The sequence below is a fragment of the Takifugu rubripes genome, chromosome 17, assembly GCF_901000725.2.
Source record: "Takifugu rubripes chromosome 17, fTakRub1.2, whole genome shotgun sequence".
Taxonomy (NCBI): Eukaryota; Metazoa; Chordata; class Actinopteri; order Tetraodontiformes; family Tetraodontidae; genus Takifugu; species Takifugu rubripes.
In genome coordinates, this window is record NC_042301.1 from 11,840,278 (window position 1) to 11,864,551 (window position 24,274).

The 24,274-nt window shown below is 45.9% G+C and overlaps 3 protein-coding genes across 5 annotated transcripts; 2 read left to right on the plus strand and 1 right to left on the minus strand.

Annotated features, from left to right (window-relative positions):
• The first annotated feature begins 229 nt into the window (after window positions 1-229).
• On the plus strand, window positions 230-8,254 carry brat1 (BRCA1-associated ATM activator 1). 3 transcript variants are annotated; one of them, XM_029850376.1, is made up of 16 exons: window positions 230-588; window positions 710-858; window positions 970-1,117; window positions 1,248-1,653; window positions 1,758-1,883; window positions 1,970-2,055; window positions 2,134-2,228; window positions 2,315-2,519; window positions 2,595-2,668; window positions 2,791-2,875; window positions 2,959-3,212; window positions 4,985-5,080; window positions 5,171-5,268; window positions 5,508-5,627; window positions 6,829-7,120; window positions 7,225-8,254. In XM_029850376.1, exons 1-16 carry the CDS (start codon window positions 462-464, stop codon window positions 7,402-7,404), a joined length of 2,541 nt encoding a protein of 846 aa, XP_029706236.1. In that variant the 5' UTR covers window positions 230-461; the 3' UTR covers window positions 7,405-8,254. The 3 variants fall into 3 exon arrangements, with proteins under 3 accessions (XP_029706236.1, XP_029706234.1, XP_029706235.1); XM_029850374.1 differs by lacking the exons at window positions 4,985-5,080; window positions 5,171-5,268; window positions 5,508-5,627; window positions 6,829-7,120; window positions 7,225-8,254 and adding an exon at window positions 3,616-4,493 and having other exon boundaries at window positions 237-588; XM_029850375.1 differs by lacking the exons at window positions 4,985-5,080; window positions 5,171-5,268; window positions 5,508-5,627; window positions 6,829-7,120; window positions 7,225-8,254 and adding an exon at window positions 3,614-4,493 and having other exon boundaries at window positions 238-588; window positions 2,315-2,495; window positions 2,959-3,213.
• Window positions 8,038-23,197, minus strand: slc5a10 (solute carrier family 5 member 10). Its single transcript, XM_029850377.1, has 15 exons — window positions 22,668-23,197; window positions 22,525-22,596; window positions 22,266-22,370; window positions 21,337-21,396; window positions 20,952-21,056; window positions 20,748-20,853; window positions 20,581-20,661; window positions 20,293-20,498; window positions 18,708-18,843; window positions 11,644-11,751; window positions 11,405-11,555; window positions 11,143-11,311; window positions 9,453-9,668; window positions 8,731-8,824; window positions 8,038-8,575 (listed from the first exon to the last, which is right to left on the minus strand). The coding sequence occupies exons 1-15, from the start codon at window positions 22,770-22,772 to the stop codon at window positions 8,379-8,381; spliced, it is 1,911 nt and encodes a 636-aa protein (XP_029706237.1). The 5' UTR covers window positions 22,773-23,197; the 3' UTR covers window positions 8,038-8,378.
• Window positions 12,382-19,981, plus strand: fam83gb (family with sequence similarity 83 member Gb). The gene is made up of 5 exons (XM_011612787.2): window positions 12,382-13,650; window positions 15,118-15,285; window positions 16,160-16,284; window positions 17,000-18,368; window positions 18,943-19,981. Exons 1-5 carry the CDS (start codon window positions 13,162-13,164, stop codon window positions 19,297-19,299), a joined length of 2,508 nt encoding a protein of 835 aa, XP_011611089.1. The 5' UTR covers window positions 12,382-13,161; the 3' UTR covers window positions 19,300-19,981.
• Window positions 23,198-24,274: the final 1,077 nt, after the last annotated feature.

Sequence of the window (24,274 nt, forward strand, 5' to 3'; positions counted from 1 at the left end):
CCGGAAGTTATTCGGAGATAAATGACGCGCCGAAGGGAAATAGCTGAGTTGTAAAACATGTGGATGGCAGCGTTCAATGCTTGCGTTGATAATTTAACACATGCACATACTTTAAGATCGGTACATGACGAAAGAAATCGGGAGTTCTTCCTCTTTCCTTTGGTTTCACAAGCTACTGATCCACACCGGTAGTGGGCGGTATTACACATTTAAAGCGGTTCAAAGCCGCTTTAAAGAAGAATAAGACGGAAACCGGTAGTTCTGAAACTATTTCCCGCGAGAACGAGCGTTTAGCAAATTCACTCTTAAATTATTTTATCGACCTCTGGTCTTTGACTCAGTGTGGTGCCTTATTTTATCTGTTATTTTAGATCAGATTGTTATACCTTATTAGTTATGTACGCATTACTGAGGTACTTTAACTTCGTTGCCGCACTGTAATAAACGTACTGATAAGTACTATGGACAGTGAATGCGCGTCTTTGCTACCCCGCGTTTGTGAGGTGCTGGCGGACTCAAGGAGGGCTCTGCCCGATGACACCAGTCTGGAGAAGCTCTTAGACTGGTTCACAGGGCTCACAAAGTCTGGTCAGTACTGGACATGATGGTTGTGGTTGTCTTGGACTGTTTTCCTGCCTTCACCCATTGTGTACGTAGAAAACCAGTTCGAGGAATATTAATAAGTTCATGTCCATTTGCACTAATGCAGGTGGATGTCTGCTGGAGACTTGTCCCTGTCTGCTTGACTTCATATCCAGCGTGGGTAACAACACCGCTTTAGATCCAGCTGTCCTCTCATTTACTCTCAAACTCACTGGTTTATTGGCTGCGTCTGAGGATGGATTCAAAATACTCAGGGTACATTTCGCTCATACTGTCTCTGACTGTTGATATGGAATAAATAGTGCCATTTGGTCAAGATGTTACTGCACTGTGTAAGATTTGGTAATGATATTCTACCCACTGCAGGATTGTTCTGTTCTGGATCTGGTGTTCAAGCATCAGCATTGGCAGGATAAAGGAGTCTGGGAGGACCCCTGTTTAAGGATTGGCTGGATCCAGGGCTTGAAAAACTTACTGCAGCACCCAGCAGCGCTTGATTTTTTTGTGAAATCAGGTAATATATGTCAGAAAAAGACCATCCCTCCTAATATGTTGTACAATTTGGAAGACAGAGCAGCAGCTGATATCAAGGAATGTTAAATCTTATTGCTTCCTTAGTGAAATTTGCTTTCCTGACACTCCAGGTTTCATCGAGCCACTCCTACAGCTGCAGACAGACACAAGCCTGTTTGTTGCTTCAGCTGCAAATCAGACCCTCGCCCATGCCCTGCTCCTCCTACATCTGCCCTCATCTGAAGGATCTAACAGCACAGAGGAGCATGATGATGAGCACGCACGAACCTCCACCAGCTCTGATGAGTTTACGGTGCTGTCAGAGTACCTCACTGAGTCCTTGGTTCCTGGGGACAACACACGGCTCCAGCAGAGCCTGCAGACATTGAGACTGCTGGCTCTTCTGCTGTCTCAGGCTGGGCCTCCTCTCAGGGACATGCTGCTGCAGACAGTCCTAGATCCTCTGGAGGAACTCGTGAAAGCAGACTGCAGCTTGCTCACGCTGTCCCTGATGGATGCCATTATGGCTGCACACAGGTAGTCTGGGTCCCGTAATAATGCATTTTCAGATCGCGGACAAATGATGAATTTAAGGGATGCAATGTACTGAACTGACTGTTGACAACAATTAACTTCTTTAGCTGCTCTGTCGCTGATGGACATGTTCCAGACCAACGTGTCAGCCGCCTGCTATCATCCATGTTGAACAGTAACAAACCATCTGACCTGCTTCAGGCTGCAGCTGCGTTCCTTCACAGAGGACGCCGGTCAGCATCTGGTCACACAACACACATACAGAATTAGGCTACGGCAGCACCGATACACACTCTTTGTTTCATCTGTCTGTTCTTAGTGATTCTATCTACACTGTCCAGGCTGTGAGAATCCTGCTGCTACCCCTCAGCATCGTTACAGGTCATCCTCTACTGGGAGCTACTGGTAAAACATATATCATGTGAAAAATCTGAAGGAAAAACTGTTGTTATGCACGTTAATTACTATGTTCATTATGTGCAGATCACTTGTCAATGGTGGAAGATATGAAGAGTAAAAGCTCTTGCATCTCTATGATCTGCGTCAGTCTGACAAACGCGCCACAGATCACAAACATGGTGAGGCTGTAACCGAGAAGGTTAGTGGCCTTTTTAACAAAACATATGCTAACTCCGATCTTTATGTCCTTATGTTCCTTCTTCAGCCCTCTGACGTCCTGCCCTGTCCTCCAGATTCAGTTGTCTCTGCAGTCCTGTCTTTGTTGAAGATCTGCAGCGGCTTCTCGTCGCCTACTGCTCGTAGAGAGGTCAGCAGAAACGTAATCGGCAGCAGCAAAGTTCAGAAGTGTGCCCTGGAGACACTTGCGGCTCTCTCCAACAGCACAGGTGTGCGACCTCAATTGACCTCAAGTAAAATACAGCAGATTTACTATGAATAGCTGCAATCCACTGTTGCAGATTTTCATGTGTTTTGTGTGTTTTTAGGGGTGAAGCTGAAGGTCAGCGATGTCATCCGTGTCCTGATAGGTTATCTGGACAATCCCGATTCCGACCCAAGTGTAAGTAAGCTGCAATGGGATATAGATTCATAGCCAAATAAGAAAGCAGCACCACCATCCTTGCAGTTATTTATTAAATCGTTATCTTCTCTTGTTTTTTTGATCATGGGAATGTTTCTTAGGTGCTCCATAAGTCCTACCAGGCTTTAAAAAAGTGGGCCTGTATGTGCACAGACCTCTCCTTATTAACAGACCAGCTCAGGGAAGGTGATGTTCACCTGCAGCATGAGAACACCCTCCCCTCCTCCAAATGTGTCCTGCTGAAATCTGTGCACGTGTTTTCCTCGCAGATCTCACCGCAGTGGTGGGGAAGCGCGCGTGTGACATGCGCTGGGAGGTGAGAGACTCCACAGTGGAGTTTCTGGGACACTTGGTACAGGAGCGTGGCAGAGCGAGTGCATCAGAGGCAATGCTGAGCCGTTGCTGGATCAGGTCTCTTCTGAAGGTGGCGCTCCAGGACGCGGAGAGTTACGTCAGAGCCAGCGCCGTCGATGCACTTGCCGGGACACTATCGCAGAGCTGCCAGCAGGGGGCGGCAGATGAGGTAAGAAAAGTTGCGTCACCCTGCAATGTCGTAAGTATCTTATGATAACAGTAGAAGATTTAATAAATTTATTAATTTCCAAATGTAAACATAGAAACCACTACAAACCATGATCAACCTCGAATTGTAAGTTAGTTTCCTGCTTTTTTCCTGCCAGAACCTCCAGGAAGCAGGCAAGTACACACTAGTGAGGTACAAGCACGTAGTTAAATTTTATGTGCCATTCTTTTGAAAAAGTAGAGATGGAAAATTCCTAAAGGGAGCACATAAAGTGCAGTAAAAAAGCAAAAACTTCTGGAAGAAACAACACAAAGACAAATGACTGGAGGATTGTGTAAAATAGGATACAAACTTTTCACTCTTTAAACTTTACAGTCATGGATGAACCTCTGTCCTCTTGCAGTCTGAAATTGTAAGCCGGCTACTTGAAATCCTGTCCCAGGACGCTGAGGGGTTTTCCAGACGGGCTGTTGTAAGATACTTCATCACCTGGTTCTCTTCAAGCACCCCTCACTCATCGTCCGCCTCCATTCTGTCACGGTCTGTACATGCAGTCCTCTTACAAGGCAGCGCCGATCTAGACTGGGAGGTGAAAGTTCACACGCTGGAGTTGGCCCAGCTGCTCCTGGATGCAGCTTTTTCTGGTCATCAGAGTTACAGACAGAACTCGGGGACAAAACCTGCTCTAAATGGTTCTCATGGTGAGGCGGTGAGGCCTTATGCTGACGCACACACGGAGGACGATTTGGCGGCAGCGTTAAACAGTGTAGTTGAACTGGGAGTTATCTCAGTGTTACTGGGTGGTCTGGTTGACTGTGACAGACCAGTGGCACTTAAAGCCTGTCAGCTGCTCATGACGCTCAGAGAGACACTCTGTCCTCTGTCTGGAGGCCTGGTGGACGCAGTGCCCTGTGAACTGCCTGACCACAGCTGGGGGAAGGAGATCAGGAGGATCCTGAGAGCAGAGAATTACAATGTGGCCTCAAAGGCAGGAAGCGTTGACCCAGAAGACCGCGGCGATACACACGGAGCTGTGAGCATGTGCGAGGTGCTGGCGTCTCTGGGTTTAGACGAGAAACTGGACATCCTGAGCCGAAGCAGCGACCATGTCCACAACTCTGCTCTGTCTCTGCTCCAGGACATACTGACAGCGGGGCCCGGCTACACACATCCTGAGACACAGCCTGGCCTAGAGGTCATAGTGGACTGCTACTGATACACACACACACACACAGAGGTACTGTGTATTCCAAATAAAGTATGATTTCTAGTATTTGCTAATTGGTTGTGTGTTTTTATTGTCAGGACTGTTCACAGCATGTGAGTGCAGATTAAAAACAGCCAAATTAATATAAAAAATATAGCGCATTACACTCAGATCTGCTGCAATGGCTTAAATACACGAGATGGATGAAATACCCAGATGGCCGTAATTCTTTTCTGGGCTGTTTCCATTTTTCTGCTGTCAATTATTTCCCTGGAGGGAAAAATCTTCATTAAAGCTCCAGAGTTTAAAGCAGAAGACAGCGTCGGTGAGGGCGATCATCGCGTCCACGTGCTCACCCTCACATGGAAGAACAGGGGCACACATGCACAGAGAAAACTCTCCTCATTAAACTAATGAGGAGGATGTCAGTGGATTCCCATCTACACACACACACACACACACACACTGATTATGTCATCCCTCAATCAGGTCCTATCACAATGTTCTCCAATCACAGAACTGGCTTCTGTCTCTCTTCATTCATGAAGCGACACTATTTCCACAGTGGACACCTCTCTTCGGGATGGAGGCCGTGGCTCTCTTCTCCTTCCCTGCAACAGAAGCAGACGAGCTCAGTTTCCAGGAAGGCGACATCATCAAGGTGAGTGCTGCATTTTTTTTTTTTCTTTTTGGATTGTTGAAACTTGACAAAGCGTTGCATGATTGCAAGATTGTACGTCTGTGTTTATAGGTGACAGAAATGGAGGACGATTCTGGCTGGTTCACAGCAGAAATCCAGGGGAAGCGTGGCTACATACCACAGAACTACATTTCCCTCCTCCCTTATCCGTAAAACATTTTACTAATGTACTTTTTCATACTATTGTCGGAAAATTCATAGCGTTGAATTGGATGGCTGATATTTTTGTTGGGTTTTTTTTTGGGGGGGGGGGGGGGGGGTTAAACCTTTGATCTGTTGAACTGATTTTTATTTCTTGTGTAGATTAAGGTGGCATGAAATCGCCATATTTTTTTTTAGCGGTAAAGTGATAAAATTGCGGTCGACCCGCTTGCATGTGTTTCTGTAGATGGTTTGTAGGACGAGTGTCCAGACTTGAGGCTGAAAAGCGTCTGCGATGTCAGGACACCGGAGTGTTCCTGGTCAGGGAGAGCGAATCAGCTCCCGGAGAGTTCTCCGTCTCCGTTAGGTCAGTGAACGCAACACAGCAGCAAACTTCAAAACAAGGACCCTTTTCTGTTGTCTGACTGTTGCTCATTTGCTCTTTTTTTTACCATGTTGGGATAGAAACGTGTTGTAAAATGTGCTCCGTTGACACGTTTGTATTTGCATATGTTAGTCAAACGCCTCTTGTTTGTGTGTGTGTTAGAGAGATGATGTAGAATGTGGGTTACCAAAGGGGTGTGGAGCATACACTGGTGGCGTGGGAGGGTAAATTAAATGTGTTCCATCATTTATCAGGGCGTTAGATAACATCATTTTAATTAAGTCCAGGTAGATTATGCAACTAACACATGTCTCGGACATGCATGCACTTGCTGCGCACACAATGGTTTTGTATTTAACCACAACATCTGTTTGCCCGTGAGGCTGGGTTTGGATTATTTCTGGATTATTTCCAACACCATTACTGAACCACATGGTGTAGTGCCAGGGATGGCCAACAGGTGGTGATCGAGTGCAGATGTGACCAGGCTGTTTATACTGACTCATCCTAAAACTGAGTGAATTCTCTGATCATCAAGATGTTATCATATTTTATGATCCACGTTACCTTCCTACCAACTGTCCTTTAATAATACATCTGTTTTTTGCATGCACATGAATCATGTTCCAGTATTATTCAACACAAACAAGTTATAAAATCTGGAGAAATGACTAGACCTCTGAGGGAAGCTTCTTTAGCAGACCCACACCCCCACCGATCTGTGCCACAAACTTTTTTTTTTTAACCCTGGAGGTCGTTCCTCTGACCTCATGGCTCAGATTTTACTTTTTACCTCATGACATCAGCTGTGAGACCATGTACTGTGTATGCAAACACGAGAAAGTAATGATAAAAGGCGGCGGAATGTTTCACAACTATTAAGCCGACTATTAAGAGAAATTAGACTTAATAAAAGACATGTCGTGAACTGTGAAAATGGATCAAAATTACTCAGTTCAGAACTGCTCTGACCAGTTTCTTTCCAGGTGTGTGTATTTGTCCCTTTGTGATTTATGGCGGTACCTCCTGTGATGATTTTTGAGACACACCTTCACATTCCAAACTCCTGCAACTGTACACAAACCTACCGAGGCCGAGGAATGAGGAATGACGTCACTCATCTTCATCACTGTTGGACAGGAAAGGGGCCTGCCTTCGTCACTTTGTCACTTTCTCGTTGCAGCTACGGCAACAGAGTGGAACATTTCCGGGTGCTGGAGGGGGGCGGCCAGTACTGCATCTGGGAAGAGACCTTCTGCTCCCTCAACCGTTTGGTGGACTTCTACAGAACTCACAGCATCGCCGTCGACAAAGTGGTCTGCCTCAGAGACCCCCCCTTGTCGCCCCAGCTGCATGTGCAGTCAGGATGCAACCCTTATCCCAATCCTTATAAAAACTGCTCCCAGGAATCCCTCCACACAGCCCACCTGCACTCTCACCATGAGAGGGAGTCTGGCCGTCAGCTTGATCTTGGGGTACGACAAACCTCCATAACGCTCATGATAGGGCTGATTTAAGTGCTGCATTTGAACTCAACAGTATTTGCATCGCACACATTTTGGTTTCCTTCTGTGTGTAGAAAACCCGCCTGGCTCACGCCCTCTGTGACTACACCCCCCCTCACACCGCCCACTTGCACTTCCTGCGTGGGGACGTCATCGACCTGCTGGACTGCTCAAGCGCCCTGAGCTGGAGGGGTCGCTGCCGAGGTCGGGTGGGGGTCTTCCCGCCGGCGTGCGTCCAGCCTCTTCACCACTGACACCATAAGGAACCGGGCACCCTTCTGGTTGTGATGCTGACCTCCAGATCCCTGTCTTTGACCTGCTGATCCAGTGATGAGTAGCAGCTCCATTTGAGCAGCTTTAGTCAGTCCAAGTCTGATCCGAAGTCTCGTTTTCTTTATTCGGTTTGGTTTTTTTCAAACCCCTTTACACCAAATGTCAGTGATCAACAGCAGGTAAACAGCCGTATCTTGAAATTGTATAATTAATGAAGTTTGACAGAAAACATACATGAATGAAGGCGTCATCAGCATCGAAGAGGGTCATGCTTAAGGACTCTACACACAATGACATAGCAAAAATAATGTTTGACAGAAAATCGAAGGTTTCTTCAAATAAACTTATTTAAGCTTATTTTTGAAGCTGACTGAACTTGATCCTTTAATTGAAGCAACTGCAACTGTCTAGCATTTCACTGTTGCATCTTATGCTTTTTATTCTCTGTGCATCATTGGAAATTTTGGATTTGTCACTCATATTTAACTTTTTGGTTGAATAAGATTATTTTCCTGCGTGTACAACTCCTCTCTGAAACCTCTGTGTTCTCCTTTTGACCCTTCATGTGTGTTGAAACTGCTGTGCGGAATAAACGCAGGCATGCTGTAGTTTTGATGCACACATCTTTGACTTTATTACTTGTATCACAAAAAAATCTCTCAAAAAAGGAGCACTGACCATTTCAAATCTAAACTAAAAAAAAAAAGGTGGCATAAACTGGGTTGTTAATAAATAATATAAACTAACAATGCAGTGACATTTTAAAGCACACACACATGACATCAGCATAAGCACACAGAATCAAACAACACAAATATATTTACTATTATTTAGGTACCATTTTTAAATCCAGCAGGTCTGTTTTCGCTCGTTGGAGAGTGTAAAAAGTATTAAAACATCACAGTGTTGCAAGATCAGGGGCTGCTTGATGACTGTCAGTGGACAGGATGTGGTATCAGGCAAAGTATGCATACAGGAAGATGTTAATGCTGACCAGCAGGAGCGCGTTGACACAGCAGAACCTGGACCAGAACACGCTCTCGCGAAGACTGGGAACCCTGGGAGCCGAAGCCTCTTCTGACCGCCGGAGGGCCGAAATACACCAACCCGTCCCCTGACCGCATCTCATCCGCCGTGGCGGCTCAGAGCCTGCTTCAGCACGCGCAGACACACACACACACACACATACGCACACACAGGGAGCAGAGACAGGAAGTTACTCAGAACCACAGGAATTAAAGCTGCGTGACTGTTTCTCACATGATGTCTGATTTTATGATGAGTCCTGTGAATTTTTACACTCCTACCTTGGGAGCTACGGTGGCTGGTAGAGGACACTTTAGGTAGAGGAATTTCTCTTTGGGGTTCTTCGGAAAGAGTCCACCAGGTCAGGCTACACACCTGAGGTTAAAAATATATGTAGCGACTACCACATTTTTCAGAATCTGACAATATTTGGTAATAACAATAATAATTGGTAATACTGGTAATAACTTTACATTTATTAAGCTAGAATTCCCACTTCTAAAATGATTCCAAAAGGAAATATATTATCAAACTTTAGAGTTCTTGATAGCCAGGAGTAACACAAGGATTCAGGTCAATACTAATCTTGCAACTGTTAATCTCCTAGTCTGTTGTTGATACAAAAGCAAATCATTAATTTTTACTGATCTTCTGTCCCAGCGTTACATAAACTACCTCAGTCAGTGTTTTAGCACTTATTTAACAACTTTGGCCTTAAGTGCCCTGGTAAAACCATACTTTTTATGCAAGTGTCAAAGAAGAACCCTCCTAACATTTACCAGATGTGCATTAGTCTTTGCTTGAGGTTCTATATTGTCTATACAAAATAATGGCTTCATTAACCCTCTAAATAAGGTCGGTTATTTGACGAGGATTAACCTGCAACCATCCTTCCAATATCACCTGTTCTGTAGTAGATAATGTTACAGGCGTTTCACAAAGCAAAAGCCCTGAGTGCACGTTGGCTTCCTCCTCCGATAGTCTTGTGCTTCTGTTTACACACCTGGTCATGGGTAGGTGGCGGGGTGAGCAGCGAAACCACAATAATCACGGTGGCCGTGAGGCCGCACAGCAATATGGCGAAGTGGAGGTAGTGGACGCTGCGGAGCACGTTGGGGGCCGAGTCTTCAACGCCGCATCTGGGCAGAGGGAAGGCGAACTCCAACACCATCCTGCATACGCCCACCACCAAACCCACCATCAGGCCCCAGAAGGCTCCCTGAGCACACACAAGCACGGCCAGTTTCAGGACATTCCTCGTAAATCCTGAACTTCATTCTTAAAAATATGAAATTCCTGCATTAGGAATTGTCTTTGGGTGTGTTCTCATTAAACTTTTACTTTTCCCACAGTGATAAACGGACACGTGTCACTCGCATTGTTTCGTGCATTATCAAGGAATGCTACCTGTGCAGTCCCAGTTAGCGCACAGGAAAATATCACCTCTCACACTACTGTAGAAGAAATCTCATCTCCACTTTACTTCCTGTTTTTCAAACAAGTGTAAACAGAACGGACAGAGTCATCGATTCCTAAAACACCAATAAGCTCATGACAAGGCTCCATAAACATTATAATCCTAATTAAGGTTTATGCATTTAGGAGTTTTGATTGCAGAAGTTCAAGCACATCTGCCACCTGTAGCATCAGACGAGTCGTCATGTGACACACACACTCCCAACACCTTTACATGTTCCCTTTGACCACTAAGTCAACACAATTAGGATCTGTGTGGAAGTATCCTGTTCTCAGGAACACATAAAATGCTAACAACCTTTGTATAGCAGTGGCCTTAACCCTTTGTGTTCTCTAAAGCCTTTTCTGAGATCATTTCTCAGTGAGGGCAACACTTACACAACTAGTGTAGTCAGTACCACAAGGCTGCGTTCTCTTCCCTTCCACGATACACAAGTAAGCGCTATCAATCGGGGTGAGTGTTTAAGGATTACTCAACTAAAATATGAATATTGATGTTGGTAATAATCAATAATAAGGGTTAAAACTGTGTGAGATCACTGACTAAACAAAGCAAAGGCTGCACTGCTCTTTGTTCAGGATCACAGCATTTTGCTGCACTGGTCAATTAATAGTTTGAGTTTTAATAAGTGATTATCAAAAAACGCACAACTTAGAAGCTGGCCTTTATCTAAAGGTTAACCAGCGTGTCGGTAGAGAGCAGACACGCCTGGGGCTTACACGGTTCACTGGGCCGGTTTTTACTTGCACTTGAAATATGACCGCACACGTGCGATACTCTCCCTGACACACATTCTCCCCACGACAGCGTTGTGCCGTTTATTGCTCCCCTAATATTTGTCTTTGTGTTTTTGCCCTCTGATAGAACCAAAAAACAAAAGGGGGAAAAAGGGCTCATGTGTGTTGAAGCGACAGAACCATGAGGGGAAAGAGAAACAGCGGGGAAAATGAGTGGAGGACACGGACGCATGACGTCGGCAGCAGCTCCGGGAAGAGATGTTGGCACCTGGAGGCCATGTGAGGCTAATAAAACCAGACGCTGAGAGTAAGAGTGCGTGAAAACAGTTCAGGCCTCGAAATTCCAGGAGGTTCTGGGGAAAAGGCTGATGCAGAACGCTGCTTCTTCAAGACTATTTCAGTCCCGAAATGCTGACGAACAGATTTACTCTTTAGATTTATTGTTGTTCCAGGGTGACCTGACAGACCGGGCATGTCACCTGCTCGTTGGTCCTCTTCCAGAAGACGGCCAGGGTGAAGACAGCGGTGACGGGGGGGGCGAGGTAGCTGGTCACCGACTGGATGTAGACGTAAAGCTGGCCACTGTTGGCCGACTGCAGGATGGGGATCCACACCACGCTCACCACCATCAAGATCACGGTCACGATCCTGGGAAGGAACACAGCCCTCAGGGAAGGTGGATGGCGACAGGCGCCCCCCCCCCCCCCCCCCCCCCCCCCCCAATCCCCCCACGGAGTTTACCTGCCGACCAGTAGCAGCTCCTTCTCTGAGGCCCGCGGGCGGTGCTTCTTCCAGATGTCAATGGTGAAGAGCGTGGAGCTGCTGTTGAAGATGGAGGTCAGTGAAGACATCAGGGCGGCCATCATGACGGCGATCATGAGTCCACGCAAGCCTGTGATGCACGGACGGAAGCATCCACTCACAACTGTCCTAACTTTTAAAGTATCGGTTTTAAAGATCTTTGAGGGCCACGTTCTCACCGCTTGGCATGAGCTCGATGACCAGTTTGGGGAAGGCGATGTTGGAGCATCCCACCTCGGCGCCACACACGCGCACACACTCCTCTGGATCCACACACCCCACAGAGTCTGAAACATGAGGCGGTCACAATGAGCACCTCATGCAGAATTTACGCTTCTCTGCTCGAATTTCTGCTCATGTGAAAGAGCCGAAACACGTCCAAAAACACACCTTTAAAAATGGAAAAAAAACCGACGTTGGACCGTATAAGTATGTGCTTCTTCCTACTCCTTTTTGAACACTTAGATTACACTCGCAAACACACATCAAATTAAGTAGCACACGTCAAATTACGCCCTGTAGGGTGCCAATCTCCATGCAGATTACATTTTTTTAATAAATGCTGTTTTCTAAATTTACTGCATTGCCGACATTTGTAATGTCCAAAATATAGTACTTCTTTACCCCTTATTGAAAGATTTAAATTCATTTAATTGTTTTCTTTTAAAATTGTTATTTCCTCTTCCCTTTTCCGATAAATTGCGTGTACCCTGAATTGACGTCTGTATTATAAGATCACCTCATTTTAGGGATATTTTACACATTTGCAGACAGATTTAAATGACTAAAGTGTCCTTCTGAAGCGTTCGCTCGACATTCTGTTATTTCAAAACCGCATTAAAGTCCCTTCGGGATAGTTATTACAACTAAGTGTTTGTTATGTCTCCGTGTCCGGGCAGGAGGGTGGAGTTTAACCTCAGCTTCCCAACACGCTACCGGACACTCCGCCTTTGTGCCCCCGGTAACTGCAGTTTCCTCTGCCGGATTCCTTGGGTCGGATCATGGGCCGATGGATCCACGCTGTACCGTCACCGGGGAATCTTAATGGGAGGCGAAATAAAAGATTTTCAGCGGCATCCTGGTGCCAGTAAGAGTCTACAGGCGACATTTTAGTGAAATTTACGACCTTTTTTTGCTCCGGGGAAATCGGGAGTTGCCATTTTTGTCAGCAGCTGTGACGCGTCGCTGTGGACCGGCTTGGCGCCGGTGGGGTTAGAACCAGCAACCCAAGGACCCAGAGAAACCTTTATTCTCGCTCAACAACAGTTCGCTGTGTTTCACAGCTCATTCTTGGCTTCTTTGGCCAGCTCGAGTACGTGTTCCGCATCGGATTAACCTCACTGGCGGACTCCCAGACCAGCTGCGCCCGCTTCCTTCCACGTCTGCCGGACGGCCGCTCCGGGCGGCTCCGGGCGTGAGCAGCCGCGCCCGGCCCCTTTCAGGTGAAAGGTGTGGCGAGGGGTGGGGAGGGGTTGATCTCCCAGCACCTGAGCGACTGTGGGTATGGAAAATAAGCAACGACCTGAGCCTAGACGGAGTGTCTGCTGATTATTTTATCACACATTGGGTTTTTTTTTATTCCCACACCGGAGACTCAATGACGGAGCGCGCTGCTCGGAGGTCTAAGCAGCGGCACCAATAAGTGGAAAGTGGGTCAAATACACTTAACTATTTATTGACTGGTGGACCTGTGAATCATGGCGCTGTCTCAGATCCAGTGTCTGGACGATCACCACGTCAATTGGCGTGTGAGTGAGAGCAAAGCGGAGTTCTTCTACAGTGAGGACCAGCGGGTCGCGGTGGAACAGCTCATCTCCAAGGGCCCTGATGCCTTCATGGGCTATATCAGTGACACCGGCGTCCGGAACTTCCTTTCGGAACCCGAGCTGGAGCGGATTATTCAGAGAGCTGAACTGTACCGGCCCGGACACGAACATCAGAGGCCAGAGACGCCGGGGCCGGGGAACCTGACCCCGGGCTCCGGTGAGGATGGGGGAGATGGGAACGTTTCTCTCCAGTACTGGCCAGACCGGTCCGAGGCCTCAGTGGCGGAACTGGATCTGGGTTGGCCCGAGGCAATCTCATACCGGGGGGTGACCCGTGTCACCGTGCACACCCAACCTCCTGTGGAGGGGAACACGCACATCAAGGAAGTGGTGCGCAAGAGTATCGCGGCAGCGCAGAAGGTAGGCAGCGAAAATGGCTTTGTGATGGCTCAAAACATGAAGTAGAGGTGATCTCCATCAAAACAAATATGAAGCATGGGTCCACGGAGGCAAACACAACAATGTAAAGATGGTACATTTACAATCCCAAATAACATCATAATAACATCATAGTCCATGGTTATAAACTTCCTGTTCCTCTATGATAAATCTGCCTCAATTTCAATGTTTTTCCCTAATTCTTCAGATCCATATCTACGATACAATCACTTTCGATGCTTCTATGCAGTAATATTATGGTTCAACTTGGCGTATTTAGTGAATAATATCCATCCTCCATTGAAAAACACCAGCAGTTTCGCCAAAGACTGAATTCAGCCTAGTTTTCTTTGTTAGAAGATTTTCTTTCAGGTGCTATGTCTGGAAATTGCACCACTTTCTTCATTGTCTCTTGACACGTGCCAGTCTGACACATGCATTTTATTCAGTTTTATTAGCACAAGTCTGGTCTTGACATGCTGGTGGAAAAATATGCTCTCACACGGCACTGCGACTGTTGCATACTAGCAAATCCCATCAGAATGCCAAAACACACATTTCATTGTTCAGAAACTCATTTGACTTGAAATTAGTGGTAAGTCTACAGTCATCTGACTACACCATCATTCCTGCACCAGTCATTTATGCACAATGTGCAAGATAAAATCAATACTGTCACACCCTGCTCTACAAAAAACTCAGCATTCCCCCGTCTGAACTACTGGAATTTCCTCCCCTGGTCTCTCTGACAAGTCTGTCTCCAACCTCCAACTAAATGCTAAAAAATCTGAAGCTAAGCTTTGAAGAGAGCAGCTTTATAAGGTCAGATCTCTTCAAAGGTCTTGCCCCAGATTGCCCGAGACTCTGCCTGAACCCACCAACAGCCTTCCTGTCATTCCCATCATTCCAAGTTTGAGTCTGAATGTGTTGTTTTCCATCAGGACATCATGAATGACTTGTTGTTTTTTTTTTAAAAGGCAGAGCATTTTTTTTTTACTTAAAAACACACTTTTCCCCACAATACGACCATTATCAAGGGTAAAGTGTTCTTTATTTGATTATACAGCTTTGTACTGCTCTGTCATGACTGGCTGCATCTACAGCAACATCCCTCCAGGTTGCCATGGTTTTGGTTCTGTTCAGCTCTGCAGTTGGATTTTCAATGTGCTGTGCTAATGAACAAAGTGGACCCTGCTGTCACTGGAGTGACTCCGAGCCACAAAACATTACATGTGTCTGACATTTTCTTTAGAAAGCGGCTCTGCTAACAGGGAAACAAGTTCCTTTCCTTTGAGGCTTTAATTTCCTGTCTTTTGATAGTTCTCATAAGTACCCAGCTACCCTGAAGGGTTTGATGGATGTGATACCGTTGATAAGAGCAGCTTAAATGAAATCCCCCGCCTGTATCAGGAAACACTAACAGCCCTTTTCCCCTCTGTGTGTGTGTAGGTGATTGCTGTGGTGATGGATGTATTCACAGATGTGGATATATTTCGAGATCTGCTGGACGCAGCCTACAGACGCCGGGTTCCTGTGTATATAATCATCGACATGGCCGCCGTCCCCTGCTTTCTTTCCATGTGTGGCAGAGCTGATATGCACCGTGGACACCTAAAGGTACGTTGACACGCACAAAAACACACACCCAGATGGTGTTTTGACAAGCTGGGAGATGAGCCTCAGTAGCGGAATAGACGGGTGAAAATGTTTGTTTTGAAAAGATCAAATTCCAACATGAAAAAAAAAAATGTTTTCAGTAAGAGTATTACTATAGAAGGTAAAATATGTCACATGCTCGACCTGGGTACCGCAGGTTCTAGCCTGCCTGCCGTGGTAACACGCACGTGCCAGCTAGGTTCTGACAGTAGCCAGAGAACGAGACAAGAGAGAACCAGGAAATGTATCTACACTGAGATTTCACAGGTTTTTTCAGGGTTTTTAGTACCGGTTTAATGACGTGTGCTAGAGGTCAGACAAACGAAGACAAAACTCAAAAGAGGCTAACAGAAGGACAGGCTTTACTGGTCCAAGTTGGGAAATTGTTCCTTCACAGCAGCAATAAAGCACCATAAATTTCTCTTTCACTTCTCCAACCTTGTTCTCACGGCTTTCTCTCTTCCTCTCTGTTATTACTCTCCCTCCTCGACCGTTATGACCATTTACGACCGAGTGTGCTGATGCTTAAGGTCCCCTGTGAGATCTAACACAAAATGTTTACCCAAGAGGCAACGCTCTAACTGGAGGCACACCTTAATCGCAGGGCTGAAGACAAACACAGTGGGGTGTGTCCTACAAGCATATACCTAAATAAAGTCTATATGTCTTAACCTGAGTCAGTGAATACAGAGTTCATTCACTCGCTTAAAAGTGGCAAAAGCCTCCCTTTTTCTCCTTCATTGTGTCCTGAAATCCTTTGTAGGACACAAAACGGAACAAAATCTTTTCTCATTACCCACAGTTGAGTCAAAGGTGTGTGTCGTGTTGTCTTTAGAATCTGCGTGTGCGATGCTGCGGAGGAGTGGAGTTTTTCACGCGCTCGGCCCAGAAAGTGCGTGGATCTCTGAGTCAGAAGTTCCTGCTGGTGGACGGAGACAGAGCAATCTCTGGCTCATACAGGTGAGCGGGGTACTGCACGCACGAGTGTAGCTTGTGTTGCTGCCGTCACGAACGGAGCTCCAGGAACCCTCAGCACAGCACAGACAGATAAAAGCATCAGAAAATCTAGATCCTGCATATCCGGGCTCCATTTTAACTGGATGTTTTTTGAGTTTGCAGCTTTTACAACAGTTCTTTTGTTAAAGCCACGGCCCACAGCACAGGGCTTCTCAGAACCCTTAAGACTGTGCTTGGATCGACAATAAGTCCTTTATTTCAGCCCCCGAGTCCCTGCTGACTTTGCAATAAAAGAAAAACTCCAAGCTAATGCACCATTAAAGCAACCTGGCAGAAAGTCCAACGGCCAGAAAACAGTAAACAAATAGCGTGTGAAATGACAGGAAACAGTGGAAGTGGACAACACAGAGTTCTGGAATAAGAGGAGTAGAAAAAGGAACCAAATATAAAACCATCAATGGAAGATATAACAGTTAAATATTTACGACCATAAGAGAGAATAATGCCCTACTCAGATTAAGCACATTCCCTCTCATCAAAACCTGCATTCATCAAAGAGTTAAGCAGCATTTTCACCATCATTCATGTGAATATTATATATATATATATATTTATTTTCCACCAAAATAGCTTAGTAAAAAACTAAAACTCTAATTAATTAAGCGTAAAGGCGGAGACATTAATAATACTGTAACTGTGTAAATGTGGGTTATTCCAGTTTCACCTGGTCGTCGTCTCGTTTGGATCGGAACCTTATCACCGTGGTCACGGGCCAGGCCGTGGAGACCTTTGACCTGCAGTTTCGCGACCTTTATCTCGTGTCCAGAGGTGTGTCCCTCAACAAGGTTGCCATGGTGGACGAACCGATTCCCGACCCGCTCCCTCAAGCGCCTCTGGCTCCTGTGTCTGCAGCCGTCGCTCGGAAGCTGATCAACCCAAAATATGCCCTCGTCACCACGGGCGCCCACGTGAGTCCCAGTTCATCAGACCAAAATTCAAGCAACAAGAATTCCCAGAATCCCACTGGGCTGAAAATAACAAAAGGCCGCCTCCGGCACGTCATCGAGGAGCCACCCATACATCCAGGTTTAGCCTGTTTAGAGAAAGCGTACCTGATCCCGTACCTTCCCACCTGGCCAGAACCGGACCCACCGAGCGACGTGATTGGTTTCATCAATATCAGGGATGAAAAGCGGGCCCATCAAGTCCACTTACAGAGGTCAGAGAGGTTTGAAACCAGCCAGGCCATACGGTTCAGCTCGCCACTGATGCTACCAGAAAATACAGAGGAGCCGGCTGGACACCAGCACGAAAGGACGGCGAAGGCGCCGGCAGAGCGCACTGATGCCTCCAGTCCTCTAAGTCCGACCAAAACACAACCCAAACCCCAAACACACACGGATCAGAAAGACCAGACTGACACAACAGATTCCAAAGGAGCTCCTCGGGAGCCGAACACACCTTTAGCACAAGAGGCGCACGAACCCGAAACACACACCCCGACACCACCGACCAGTGTTACTGCTGATTCCCAGCCAACGGAACGCTTTCAAACGCCACCCGCACAGACCCCGAGACCTCCGGTCCCCAAACCCCGCACGCTGCAGTTAATTATAGACTCCGCCTCCTCAGAACAGCTGGGTAAGTCACTGGTTATGCTGACCAAAATGGACCAGTTGGAAAGCGAGGAAGACTTTAGGGACGAAGGAATGCAGAGAGGCTTGACACGCAGACACATGCTGTCAAAGGACAACGGCAGAGACTCCGGCAGCAACGAGGGGGGCAGCCAGGACAGCACCAAGGTCATATGCGACCGATCGGCCAACGACGAGCCGTCCAGCACCTCCACCGCGTCAGAGGAGGAGTTTTACGACTGTCCCCAGGAGGACCCCTTAACCAACGGGGTGACGACCGGCTCGGGCCGTGGCCATCGCCAAGGAGACGGGGTCAACATGATGGCGCGCCTCTCCCAGAGCATGCTGGATCTACGGGAGCCGAGCAAATCGGAGGACAGCACTGCCCTCATTCGCCAATCACAGCAGCTCCGCAGACAAATCCACTCGTCCCCACACAGGCACATTGGACAGGTGAGTAGCGCTTCAGTCGCACCATTCAGGTTTATAAACACTTAATAAGAAGACATTTAAAAAACAGTCAGGTACAATTGTGGGTGTGAATTCATAATTGCTGTTCCCAGTTAATCAGTTCATCTTGTAAAGTCTTCTTATGTGATCAGGGGGCCGAGTTTCCCAGAAATATCTCCCATTCCTTTAATAGCTAACAGGAAATCCACCAAACGGTGCCACTGAAATGGGTGTGATCCTTCAAAACAAGCCGCTGCCTGCTTACAGTAAACATGGCATTCCTTTATTTCGAGCGTACAAAGGCGTGTCTGTCATTAGCGGCCCACATGTGCGTGCACGCACCTGGGTAGAGAGCACGACTGATCATGCCAGGGAGGACGATGAAGATGAAGGGCAGCATCTTCAGATAGGCAGCCAGGATGGATGCTCCCTTCACGTGACTCATGTTCTTAGCAGACAGCGATCGTTGCACAATCACCTGCATGAAGAGGAAAGCAGATGAGAAAAGAAGCAACCATTTTAGGATTCCATCACATCTCATCTCTCCCCCCCCCCCCCCCCCCCCCCCCCCCCCCAGTTGTTCTTGTCTGCTAGATCTCCGGGTCGTCACGGGCAAACAAAAGGGGCAAAAGTGGTCATCGCCAAACCTGGAAGCTTCCACCGTCCGACCCAAGCGTCCGGCCCTGTGATCGGAGGCCACCGCTACTGGCGGACCGATTCGCCACAGATGCGGTCAGAGACGCGCTCGGGCCGGTCGCCACGGCGCCACAGCCCGGGTTACAAGAACCGGGAGCACACTTCGCCACAAGCGCCGGGCAACACATCTGGATTACTGGGAATATCTTTGTCAAAGGTCGGCAATTTGAAATACCTAAAGGCGCGAGGAGGAGCATCGCAGAAGAGGGCGTCCCAGAACACCAAGGGTGCTCGGTAGGAGCACAGGAACGCTGCCGAGCAACACAAGTGTTTTTTGACGTGTGGAATCTTCTCAATCTCCAGTATGCATGACATTTCCTGTCTTTACAACCCGAGGCTCAACAAACGGGGACTATTTATATTAGATTTGTGACTGTGTCAACGGGAGAGAGCATGATTTCACAATGTGCTACCTGAGGTACCGTAAATGTATCACCTGCTTCCAGGTAAAAGGTTTCTGACTAAAGGTTTTCTGTAACGTGTTGATGAGGGATTCTGAAAGGGGTAGGAAGTAAACTGTGAAGTTATATACACTAAAATCAGGTGACTTTCATGTGGGTAGACACAGCTTCAGGCATGAATCCTTCCAATTAGTTAATAAAAGGGGTGTTAAGCAGTTGAGTCACTTAGCATTCATTAGCATCAACAGCGTTTGAGCTAAATAACCTCAGTTGTTTTTCTCTTGTCCTAATTTTCTGCCTGAGCGGCTTCCTGTACCGACCCTCTGCCAACGTGGTAACAACCTGCCACTGTGACCGGTTACCGATGTGTAACACTGAGATGTTGATTGCTTTCACACACTTAGCCGACATTGTAAATTTCCTGTGCTTCTTTAGAGAGCTGCTGTGCCTTTTTTTTGTAATGCTTTTTTTGGGACCAAAAGGGGAATGCTGACAATAAAAAGACTGTTTTTTAATTTATTTTGTGCACATACAATGACATTTTTTTTCTCAATATCGCCAGACTGCAGCATTTCTGTGGTGTTTAATCATCGGATCTGCCACAGTAGCAGAATCAACCCTGTAGCACAAACAAGTGGAAGTCCTGTTCATCTTGAAAATTGTCTTTCTAAGTTGAGCAGAGGCTTATTTACTGTAGCTGGAGAAGGAAACAGGGATGTAGACTAGAATAATAACCAAAAACCCTTGTTAGCAGTACAGTTCCACTGGCTGAGAGTGAATTAAAAGTTCGCTCTGCACCGGTATGTGTTTCTATGTCTTCCTAAATGTACCTGGTCGGAGCACCAGTACCACGTGGCCAGTATGGTGAGGCCCAGAGTCATGCCGGGCCACGGCAGGTCTCCGGTAATGGCATCCCTGAACAGGTGCATGGCATCCTGGCGTGGCAGGTGGCAGGTACTGTTGGGAATGATCTTACTGGGCACTGCCAAGCTGTACACATGCTCCAGGTTCCCAAATCCACCAATCTTGTTGAAAGCTGTGGACGGGGAACACAACTTTCAGATTGTAGAATCCTGAAAATAAATGCAGGTTTTTGTTAAAATGCCCAAAGAGCAAACCCGTGATGGTCAGGATGATGGCTCCAATTATCATCACAAGGGTTTGTAGAGTGTCGGTGTAGATGACAGCAGCAAGACCACCTGAAATAATCATGGAAATGTGAGTAAACCTCCGGAAATATGGAAACATTGCCACGTGTTTGATGTGGATTTGCCCGTTCGTTTACCTGCAATAGTGTAGAGAGCGGTGACCACCAGCATGAGGACAGTGGACAGGTACAGGTTCCAGCCCAGACACACCTGAATGAACAAGGCCCCAGAGTAGAGGTCGGTCTGGGAAGGGAACAATAGACATGTGTCATTAAACCCAGCAGGGGATCAGAAGCACAGATGATTGACAGGTGACGGAGGAGCCCAGGAGTGTGTCTTACTGATATCTTAGTGAAGACGGACAGCAGCAGTGAGAGGACAGCCAGGTACGTTCTGATCCTCTCTCCCCCAAAACGACGGCCCAGGTACTCTGGCATGGTCACGATCTGAGCACACATTCAGAATCAACACAGTAGGATACTATTGGATTTTATCAGCCCAGTGTGACCTGCCAGCTCACATCTGGAGGCTGCAGACGAGCTAAATGTCTACGTACTGTCAGAGCCATATAATTAGAATTAACACTTATTTACGTTCCTTGTTATGAATCGACAGTGGTGAAACACCCTTGTGGGGAATTTAATAGGTGACTCCACACTTAAATGCACCTGCCGCACCAGCCTCAACAAACAAATTGGCTCCTGTGACGTGTGTGTGTGAACTAACCCCCGAGGAGATGTAGACCGGCACAAAAACCCAGGCTAGAGCCAACAACACGTACGTGGCCTGTGAAAGAAGACGGAGAGGTTGAACCAGGCCTTTGTGTTAACACAATCAGATCTTTGTGTTTGTCTGCACCCCTTTCCTGTTGTGTGAAAACAGTTAATATAATTAATATATCTATGGATTAATCTATGTGTGTTGCTGCCCCCTACAGGACGACTATTGTTACAACTGTTGAAAGAGGAAAGGCACATTCCTCAGTCTAGTCTAGACTATAAAATCGTGATACAAAAACTATTGAAGCAAACTAACTGACACAACATTGTAACTGCCTTTTAGCTGTTGTAAATGATAATAAATATAAATATATAATAATGTCATATATGATAAGAGGGAAATTCAGTTTCAGCTTTAAAAAGTGATTAAAAGGAAAAGAAATTGAGTTATTTGATGGTAAATTAACTATTTTTTAAAGTCTCACAAGATTTCTTTTCTCATGACACTGATTTCAATTTTTATTACTTCTTATTTTGAGGATAAAGTTTCCTTTTTGTTGCTCTGCAAAAAAAGAGAAGTCTGACAGATTTTTAAACATTTACCCAAGATACTGAGGTCCTAATCCTCTAATTAGCTCAGAGAGTAAATATTTAATAGCATCAAGTCTATGGGTAAATATTAACTGTTAATTTGGTTGCTCTTTTTGTACTTGCATGCACACTCAATTGTAATGTCAAAACAACAATCAAAACTATAATATTAAAGTGTGCCAAAGGACATCTTTATGTTTTTATGCCATCTTTTACCAGTTTTATGAATCTTTGGCACAAAAGAAAGATGGATTAGGAGACCAGTTCTGCTTCATTCCAAATGTCACTTGTTACACGACTGTGAATAGATATACGAGCGTCGCACACTGCCGCGTCTCCACTCACATTCCATTCAAAGCCAGTGACGGCGATGCCTCCTGCAGCTCCAGTCCCAGCCAGACCAATAAACAAACCAGAGCCCTCTGAACTGGCAAAGAGCGACGCTCCGATCTGTGCAAGTGTTTCAGCATTTTGGGTATAACATTTTATTAGCATTAAAAAAAATCAATCCTGTTCATGCAGAAGCTATGACAAAATAAGCTAAAATAAATCAAAGAAGACCCAAAAGTCCAAAAAATGGCATTTTATGGCTACACACACTCACCGGCCACCAGGCCATGTCCCGACCAGCCAAGAAGTACCCATTCAGAGTGTTCCTGCTCACCCTGCACGATGACTGACAGACAAAAGTGGTAAATTTCAAGCATCTGCGGATGGTGAGAGGACATCCACGCCTGCGACACTCACCCAGATGCCAACAGCCAGGTTGAGAAGAAAGTAGGTTGAGATGACGATGACATCCGAGAAGCTGAAGGACTGACGGAGGTCGTAGAAGTTGGTGGAGTTGGACATCCTTAAAGTTTACGGCAGTATACACGCACACAAAAATGTGAAGGTACACACAAAATACACTTGATGGACACCTGGACAGCACCTGTCAACCTTTTCTCATAATCTAACACTATCAAAACACCAAGAACCACACAATACACTAGTGATAGACTCATACAGAACCTTCAGAACTCTGTTGTTCCTCCACAAACACTGGAGAAAACAACCTGACTAACCCGAACATACACACTCACACACACTCCTCAGTAACAGTTTCCTCCAGGCTGAAGTACAAGCTGACCTCACTGCCTCACACAGCATTTGGTGAACAGGTGAAGAGCACAGTTCCTTGGATGAATTGAATTGATGATTAAACACATCACCTTAATGAGACAGCCATCAGCACACACACACATGCACACACACAGAGACACACACCATGCTAGGGGATAATGGAGTGACTGGTGTGGTACAGCATATGTTCATCTGGACCAGAGTCCATATCAGTCCAGACTCTCTCTCTCTCTCTCTCTCACACACACAAACACACACGCGTGTGCACACACACACACACACACACACACACACACACACACACACACACAGTCAATCATTGCCGATAATAGTTTCTCATAATCATTAGCATTTAAACGCACCAAAGTTGAGCACAATTAAGTTAGTGTGCAATGCACTTTAATTAACTTTAAATTAGCTTTAAATTTAAGTGTTTGTTTACCCAAAATAACACATTACTTGTGTTTGTGTTTGAATCTAACTTGATAAGGTCTCTGAAATTAATTATTTATATATTTTGAAGAGGTTGCATTCAAATTAAACCACACATTTAAAAAATTAAAAATCACTTTTAGATGTAAAAGTGATTTTTTAATCTTTTGCACAAATCCCTGATTGTGATATGTTATAACCTTATTTTTATTGAAACTATTTACCAAAACAACTAGAGTAGACACTGGTAAACACACTTTTTCTTTGTCTTCATTTTTTGCCACCTTTATTAACATCTTCATGTGAGACATTCACAATTTGGTGTTTGACATTATGGGAGGCCACATTTCCCTGAGTGGAACCAAAGGAAGTGTGTGTTTTCCCTCTGTGCTCTCTGGTGTAAAGTTAACTCATTATCACACAAATTAATGTCTAATGTTTGCAGCAAGGAGCAGATGGCATCGGCCGTGACCCTCCAACGTTAAACACATTATCATTAATCTCTGTCACACAAAACACACATACAGCTGAGGAAAATAAACTAGAATATTAGCAAGAATGGTTACTACTTTTGAAGACTTATATTTATATTTTACATTTTCACTTGATAACAAGTGACCAAACAAGAACACACACACACACACACACACACACACACCTATATATATGTTTGAATAGGCTAAGACCTTAAATTAGAATGAGGAAAATAAAATACGCAATCATTACATCGTTAAATGCGTGTATGTGATAAGTTGTGGAAGAATATTATTTATTGAAGTATCAAAAGTTTTAAAGTG

Excerpts from the sequence above, each read along its gene's own strand:
- brat1 (XM_029850374.1), top strand. The coding sequence starts at position 462 with ATGGACAGTGAATGCGCGTCTTTGCTACCCCGCGTTTGTGAGGTGCTG. Across the intron at positions 2,520-2,594 it reads GCGACCTCAATTGACCTCAA|GGGTGAAGCTGAAGGTCAGC; the intron begins GTAAAATACAGC and ends GTGTGTTTTTAG. Across the intron at positions 3,213-3,615 it reads AGCAGGGGGCGGCAGATGAG|TCTGAAATTGTAAGCCGGCT; the intron begins GTAAGAAAAGTT and ends GTCCTCTTGCAG.
- fam83gb (XM_011612787.2), top strand. The coding sequence starts at position 13,162 with ATGGCGCTGTCTCAGATCCAGTGTCTGGACGATCACCACGTCAATTGG. Across the intron at positions 16,285-16,999 it reads GCAATCTCTGGCTCATACAG|TTTCACCTGGTCGTCGTCTC; the intron begins GTGAGCGGGGTA and ends GGGTTATTCCAG. Across the intron at positions 18,369-18,942 it reads CACACAGGCACATTGGACAG|TTGTTCTTGTCTGCTAGATC; the intron begins GTGAGTAGCGCT and ends CCCCCCCCCCAG.
- slc5a10 (XM_029850377.1), bottom strand. The coding sequence starts at position 22,772 with ATGTCCAACTCCACCAACTTCTACGACCTCCGTCAGTCCTTCAGCTTC. Across the intron at positions 21,397-22,265 it reads TCACTGGCTTTGAATGGAAT|GCCACGTACGTGTTGTTGGC; the intron begins GTGAGTGGAGAC and ends CTTCTTTCACAG. Across the intron at positions 8,576-8,730 it reads CAGCCACCGTAGCTCCCAAG|CAGGCTCTGAGCCGCCACGG; the intron begins GTAGGAGTGTAA and ends CGCGTGCTGAAG.